Source organism: Papaver somniferum, chromosome 8 (genome assembly GCF_003573695.1).
Source record: "Papaver somniferum cultivar HN1 chromosome 8, ASM357369v1, whole genome shotgun sequence".
Classification (NCBI taxonomy): Eukaryota; Viridiplantae; Streptophyta; class Magnoliopsida; order Ranunculales; family Papaveraceae; genus Papaver; species Papaver somniferum.
In genome coordinates, this window is record NC_039365.1 from 51,517,766 (window position 1) to 51,526,009 (window position 8,244).

General features: G+C 38.5%; 1 protein-coding gene across 1 annotated transcript; it reads left to right on the forward strand.

Moving 5' to 3' along the window:
- Positions 1-7,369: 7,369 nt before the first annotated feature.
- LOC113305542 (ribonuclease E-like) lies at positions 7,370-7,747 on the forward strand. The gene has a single exon (XM_026554564.1). It carries the CDS (start codon positions 7,370-7,372, stop codon positions 7,745-7,747), a length of 378 nt encoding a protein of 125 aa, XP_026410349.1.
- The last annotated feature ends 497 nt before the right edge of the window (positions 7,748-8,244 follow it).

The following is an 8,244-nucleotide window of genomic DNA, read 5'->3' on the forward strand; positions in this document are numbered from 1 at the left end:
TGCAACACAGAAATTTCAATTTCAATTTTGATCCAAAACCCTAATTTTTGATACAAAAACTAACTTAAATCAAACACAATAAACTAAACCCTAACTGGGTCTTTTCGAAATATAGTTTTCAATCAACGATTATCAATTTTTCAAATCGCTGATTAATCGAGGACGATGAAATTTCAATTTTAATAGAGGAGGAGAAGAGAAGAGAAGAGAAGATGAAAAAATCAAAAAAGTTTTTTGATTTTTCAGATTCCATTAGGTTAAAAATTGGAGGGTAATCTAGTATATTTACACCCCCCTAACCAATAAGAGGGACATTGCTATCACACTTGCCGACCCTCTAATGCATGCCGCCCCTATAACAGGGTTGTAATTTTGTGTCCAAGGAAACTGAGCAACTCAAAAGGCTGTAAACTAAATTGCCAGACTCCTTCAAAGTTTGAACAAGGCTACAGCCTTTAAACCATTGCTTGGCCATTCAGGGAAACATGTTAGGAGTGCAAGGGACAACACTAGTGACAGTATGTACTTGATTGTATGACTTTCTATTTCAGCATAAGATTGTCTATAAAAGGGTCTACCCTAAGTCTGTAAATAGTGTTCCTTTAGTCTTAGTGTCCGTACAGGTTGAGTGTTGTTATGACAGCCTATGCTCTGTACTGCCTCTGTATAAGAAGAGTTTCTTCTCTTCTTTGTTGGTGAATGATAAATTGTTTTGTGGTTTCATTCTAATTCAACCATGGTATCAGATGGAGAAACAGAGTTTCTCTGGTAGGATCTAGGTCACCGTTTTCCGCTAATCAACAGATTTCTTCAAGATTTCTCTTCAATTCAAATCTCAGGTTTTGTTGTTCTTCATCTTTATCTTCTTGATCTTTATTTTTCAGATCTATTTTTTGATTTGTCTCTAAATCTTGAATGATTCACGAATTTCCATCAAATTCTATGGAAAATCAAACTTCATTTTCAATCTCTAGAGTTCCATTAAATCAATTAACGAGCATTGTTCATCTTAAACTTAAAGATGATAACTTCTTGACATGGAAATCTCTTGTTCTTTCTGTAATTCGTAAATTCAAGATAATGAAATATCTTGATGGTTCTTTTCCATGTCCTACTAGATTCACCTCCCCACGGAATGAAATCAATAGAATCGAAAATCCTCTCTACTCATATTGGATGGATGAAGATGCAACTATTGTTTTGTGTCTCAATTCATCAATATCAGACTCTGTGATTGCGTATTTTGCGTCAGTTTCTTCTTCTTTCGAGTTGTGAAAATGTATTAATGATAAATTTTCCCGTGTCTTTTCAGCACACTCTATTCAATTATGAACCAAACTTCTCTCTATCAAACAAGGTGATAAATCGATTCCTTCTCTTTTAAATGAGATCAAACTATTATCAGATCAATTTGCAACTTGTGGATCTAAAGTTTCAGATGATGAATTGGTTACCATTACTCTTGGTGCTTTGTCTACTGAATATGCATCTTTTGCTACATCGATTCGTATTCGTTATCCTCCAGTATCTAGTGTGGAACTTTATAATTTGCTTCTCAGTGAAGAATCAATTGTTACTGCAGGATCTAAAGGTTTACACGAAGAATCTACTAATAGAGATTTTGCTGCTCAATATGGTAATTTTCGTGGTTATTGTAGAGATTTTGGTCGTGGATATCAGACAAATAAATTTCGAGGTCGTGGTAGAAATCATTTTTCTCAGGAAGAAGTTTATCTCAAGGTTTGTTAGCTTCTCCTCAACCTCAATCTGTCTCTAGAACTGCTTCTTCAGATTTATTCTCAGGAGATCGTCCTACTTGTCAAATTTCCGCAAATATGGTCATGATGCTCGTGAATGTTGGAATCGTCTCAACTTTGCTTATCAAGGCAGTGATCCTCCAAGAAACATCTAAGCAATGCTTTCTTCTGCAAATATTTTTGGATAAAATCCATGGTACATGGACTCAGGAGCTACAAATCATTTAACTGGTGATGCTAGTAATCTTGATACTTATACTTCAACTTCTTATCATGGTACTGAAATGGTAACTACTGCTAATAGTGAAGGTATGTCCATCTCAGGTCATAGTTCCATTACTTTATCTTTTCCTTCCAAAAATTTTCATTTAAATAAAATTCTCCATGTTCCTAAAGCCTCACATAATCTCATCTCTGTTCATAAGTTTGCTAGAGACAATTCTTGTGCCCTAACTTTTACTTCCACTGAGTTTTGTATAAAGGACCTGAGTTCAGGGAGGATTCTTTTCAAAGGGCCCAGTTGTGGATGGGGAAAAACGAGCCGCCGATTTTTTGGGAAAGTGAAGAGTCGAGCGTGCTGTTGATACTCCTCAGCCGGGAAAAATGTTAATCCTCACACAGATGCACCGCTGCAAAGGGGGTGCTTAGATTCGGGAAATCAATCTGTATGACTCCGACCTAAACCAAGACAATAGCCGTTCCAGAGTCAATTTGGTCGCAAAGAGGGAGATGGGTTGATCTGTAGGAGGGAAGCTGAGAGTTGTGTGGGATCAGTGATGATCAAGGATTGTGGGTGTGTTGAAGGTTTCTGGAATATTGCTGAATTGCTGAAGTTGAGTTATGTGAATAAGTTTATATCGAGTTGTTGACGGATAATGATGATAATCGATGATTGATGATATTCTGATGTCCTCGATTTAGACTTATTTATATTGCAAGAATGATGTACCACTGATCCATGTAAGTGTGACGGTTTCTTGAGTGAAAGAGTGAGAAAGTGGGAGATCGTGGTAAAGTCAGTTCCATGTCGTGCGGAGACTTGATTGATCGTGCACCCCACTACTTTGCTAACTCCTTCAACCGTTTACATGACTTACGCACATTTCTCGTTGTGGATGAATCCACGTGTTGTAGACCGCCAGACCAAAACTCTAAGTGATATCCCCCCATTTGTGACGTGATTGATATTTCACGAATCGTGGAGTCTGCAAGGTAGACGTGTATTAGTTGGTCAGTGGTTGACTGATTTAGACTGTGAGTCTAGTTTTGTTGAATCGAGCATAAGTGGTGAATGCTCAGCGATTCATGGATTGAACATGTAGTTCTCTGAGATGTCAATGAATTACTCACTAGAGCGACTGAGCAAGTATTGTTCAACTCGAGAATTGCGAATATTGAGAGTTTGTCGAGCAACTGAGCAAGTATTTCTCAATTCGACGAGTTGCCGAATATCGAGAGTTTGTCGAGCAACTGAGCAAGTATTGCTCAATTCAAAGAATTATTTACTGGTGTCGTGACCCAATAAAATATTAATCAAAAATATTGGTGAATTGACGAATATTATTAATTTGGATGTTGATTGCTGAATCAACATAATTTTGTGTTTGAACTTGCTCAAAACGGTGATCCGTGGAGCGTTTGTTCGAAACCCTAATTTTTGATCAATCCTTCAACAATTGGTGAGTTGCTGAAAATTGGTCATGAGTGAAGAGGGACCGGCCACATGGGATGATGAGCGTCCATGTGATGCCCAGTGCTCGAGTGATCACGCACCAGGGTTCTCAGTTTGAGAGTTGGTGAAAGAACGATGATTAAATGCAGGTTTCATCATTTATTGAAATATTGTTGGATTCAGCATTAGGTGATGAAACCTAGGTATGAGAGATGAGGAACGACCAAGAGAGCATTGGACCGGCTCTTGGTGGTCACGTGACCAGTTGTTGGTCATTTGGAGAATCCCCAAGTTGGTTGGAGAGAGTTCGGGCCCAGTATGAGCAATTGAGCAAATTATGTCAGAATTATGAAAACGTGTAGGACCGGCCTTGTGAAATCCCTAAGAATGACCTTGGTAGATGATGAAGGCGTGCACGTGTTGCCGTGGTGTCCGTGTTTCCATACTGAGGGTTTCAGTATTTTCTGATGTGCGTTCGAGCAATATCGTGAATTTTCAGAAGAGTTTCATCTTGACTGGGAATTCTCGATTTTTGTTGGAATGAGCATGTATGCTCAATTCATCAATATTTTGAAAATATTAAAATAAAAGTGTTTTGATATTTAAAATTTCCGTGAGAGGCTATCCAGTCGTGTGACTATGTTGACTTTTGGTTTTTCATGATTTGAGCAATATTTGAGAAAATGTGGAGAAATCATGAATTTTGCTCAAACCCAGGAGTCTCATGAATTGAGGAAAATAATAATTATGCAAGATTAGGGATTGCAAGGTGTGGGACCGACCATGGCTAGGGCATGGCCGGCCGGTTAGGTTGCCTGGTCCCGCACACCTTTCCCTATTTTATTATTTTTCATGAATCCTTGAAGTTATGGAGAATCCACGAGTTCTTGTTGAAACGGAGGAGTTTCGTGAGATTAGGGAATAATAATTATAACAATCTAAGGATTGTGAGGTGTGGGACCGGCCATGGCTTAGGCATGGCCATCCGGTAAGGTTGCCCGGTCCCGCACACCTCTCCTTATTTTATAATATTATTTCGTGAATCCACCAAGTTATGGAGAATTCACGGGTTTTTGTTGAAACGGAGGAGTTTCGTTAGATTAGGGAATAATAATTATAAAAGTTAAGGATTGTGAGGTGTGGGACTGGCCACGGCTTAGGCATGGCCAGCCGGTTAGGTTGCTAGGTCCTGCACACCTCTCCTTATTTTATAATATTATTTCAAAAATCCACCAAGTTATGGAGAATTCACGAGTTTTGCAAAAACAAGGAAAGTTGCTAAAACCAAGGAGTTTTCGTGAGTTCACGAAATAACAAAAAATAAGAAAAATAATGGGAGAGGCACGGACCGACCATGGCTAGGGGACGGCGGGCCGGCCGGCTGGTGGGCCCGTCTCTGGGTGTCTCTTATTATTTTATTAATATTTATTGTTTTCTCCTGTTTTGCGAAGAATTCCTCATTATTTCATATTTTTGGACACTCGTTCGTGCATCCGGGTGCTCAGTCGTGTATCATTGTCGAGTACATTCGCACCATTTTTGTGGGGCTTACTCAGTGATGGTCCAGATGCCCGGTTGTTGGGTATTTATTACTGATTTATGAAATTCACTGGAGATTAATTCATGAAACTGAGTAATAAGATGAGTAGTTATTTATTATCAATCCATAAAATCAGCAGCGGATTGGACTATGGGTTCAGAATAATAAAATGATAAATTCATCATCATCTCATGGAATAGCAGATTTGACCATAAAATCGGAGTAATGAAATGAGCGTTGATATTACCATTCCATGGGACCGTGGTGATTCGACCATGAAATCGGAGTAATATCTATTACCATTTCATGAGATCAGCCTTGGATTCGATCATGAAATCGGAGTAATAAAATAAGTGGTCATATTACCATTTCATGAGATCAGCCGTGGATTCGACCATGAAATCGGAGTAACATCTATTACCATTTCATGAGATCAGGCGTGGATTCGATCATGAAATCGGAGTATTACATTTATCTATTACCATTTCGATCATGAAATAGGAGTAATGAGATAAGATAGATTATCTTCTAGGAATTCAGTGGTGAATATGACTTAGAATTTAATCTCTTGCGTATAGTCAGTAAATCAGCGAGTGTTGCTAATGTCCCGAAGACGTTTTGCCCTCTCAACATTTCATATATGGAGGACCGCCTGAGTCTATACACGGGTCTCTCTACATAGTCAGGAACAATGACTGTCACCGTCCTGAAGATGTTATTGCTCTCAATCTTACGGAGAACCGCCCAATTGTTCTTCTATGTAGAGGCGAATTCCTCTAAGTAGTCAGGGAACAGTGAGTGTCACCGGCATCCTGAAGGCGTTAAGCTCTCAATCTTACGGAGAACCGCCCAATTGCGTTATTCTACATAGAGGCTATGATGAAATGCCCGGTGTCGAACGCTCCGGAGAGGCCTTTCGAGCGACATATGCATCATACTTCGTAAAATACGAATCGTCACATGGATCCCTGAAGCCGTGTCAAAAACATGCAGTATCACAATTTTACGGTTTTGACCTTTGTTAAAAATCCACCATCTACATTAAGTCCCTTGCTTAGTGGGGAACAGTCATGTTCCGCAGTAAGCATTAAATGGTGATTTTCAGTCGACGAGATCAGTGGTTGAACTCAGTCTACAAAGGTAGTTTCAGAATCCTCGATTTACCCCAATGATGTCATGTACGAGCAAATGCACAGATGAGAACTCTGATAGTAAGATAGAGTGTCATCCCGTTAGCGTGGAGAGATGAGTCACTGCTGATTTGGTCAGTTGAAAGTCCAGTTTTGGTCAGTTCAGCGTTTACGGGCTCGGCCCAAAAAAGGAAATCATTGTTTTAGGAACAGACGTTCGTTCGTTAGTTTAAGAAACAAACAAAATAGACCTGAGTCTAGTGACATAAAATTTTGTCTATGAGCTTTCATGAAAACCAAAATTTTATTTTTTAAATATGTGAGATTTCACAAAGTGTATAAACCCTCATTTCAAAGGTGGATGCTCGTACGAGAGAATTTTTTTTTTGAATAGACGTGCATTTGTTAGTAATAAAATTTTGTCTATGATCTTTCATGAAATTTTTTGTTTTTGAAAATATACTCTCGTTTGAAAGACGGATGCTCACGAGAGGGACCAAGAAAATACATATTTTCAAAGTTACATGAGTTTCACGTTATATATTTTTGAAAAATCAATGTTTTGATTTTGAACAACTATTGAAAGTAGATAATTATTCACGGTGAAATAATATCTGTATGTGAGTTTTCGCAATTGCAGAATGGACGTCTGTCCAATTTTCGAAAAACCAGTGGATGTTCACTCAGTAAAAATTTACGTGGGTTGTTCACGTTTTTATGAAAATCAATTTATGATTTTTGAGCAATTGCTGAAAGCAAACAATTGTATTCGTGATGAAATAATGTATGTATGAGTTTGGTGATTTTATAGTATATGCACACATGTAGAAAATCAACGAATGTTCATATGAAAGGTTATGTGAACTATTCATAGTTTTGTGAAAAGTCAGTGTTGACTCTAGAATGATAAGTTTTGCTCGTCTTCGCAGGTTTGAAGGAGTGAGCAAGTTTTCGAAGTTTCGCGCCCTCACTAAAGTCTAGTGAAATTGTAAAATAGGTAAGAGTTGGGGATTACCATTTTCGTTATTGAAACTGATATCATTAGGTCGTTTGTAATTTTGTGCTTATGATTTGATTCCAGACAATGATGGTTTCCACCAGCAGCAGCAGCGATTACTCCTTCAGCTCTTCTGATGAGGATTCCAAGTCTTATGCAGCCAAATCGTGAGCTAAAACGAATTATGTTGAGGGAGATAAAGCTACCATACCCCTTAATGACCGAAGGATCTCTTATGAAGAGCTCATGAAGAGAAAGTCCTAGGATGATGAGATGGAGGATCGTCGACGTAGAAAGGATCGAATCCGGCGCAGGATACAGGCGGCTGAAGAGAGGCATCGATTTGTTGATGGTGTACCCTCCGACTCTGACGCTAATTCTTATGAAGAGGAAACTGTGTGGGTGGTACGAAATTACGAGATTAAGCCAGACCGGCGTACCAGAGAACTTCAAAGGATTGCGAAGCAAGTTGAAGCTGAGTACGAAGCAGAGGATGACTCGGACTCAGATGATCCTAGTATCCACCCAGACTTCATCAATGGCCGTGATAGTGATTCTGATAAAGAACTCGAAGAGGATTCTGCAAAGGACGATGATGATGAATCTGATAATTCTGACAAGTCTGATGACTCTGACGAATCTGACAATTAATTTGGCTCATAAACCTCTCTGAGATTATTTATTTTCCGTTGAAGTAGATGTTATCTGGTTTAAGCAGCTTGGATGTAGAGATGTTTCTTTAGAGATTACTGTTTTTAGAACCGTAATTCCTTCTAGTATCTCCTTTCTGAATTTTCCTCACATCTCCAGTAGATGGACCAATGTCCACATAGACAATAATTACCCACAGAATGCAATCACTGATGAGTGCTAAAAAATGCATATTTCTATATATTTTTCTTGGCATTTAACTCATCTTTTGTGCATTAATTCTACATTTTATCCCATATTCTGTATTTTCATTGTTTTCAAGAATAAATATTTTTATTAATTAATTTTGTATTTTTAGGTACTAAATAAAGCTTGGATGAATTGTTGAGCGAAAAGAGCAAAGAAACGGTCAAGACTCCCGCAGGAAGGCAGCGAAGAATGATGTTTTCAAGAGCCGGATAAACTAGAAGTGGGCTTGAAGAGGAAGAATTATTCTT

Bases quoted from the DNA above. Each gene is read 5' to 3' on its own strand.
- LOC113305542 (XM_026554564.1), top strand. From the start codon at position 7,370: ATGGAGGATCGTCGACGTAGAAAGGATCGAATCCGGCGCAGGATACAG.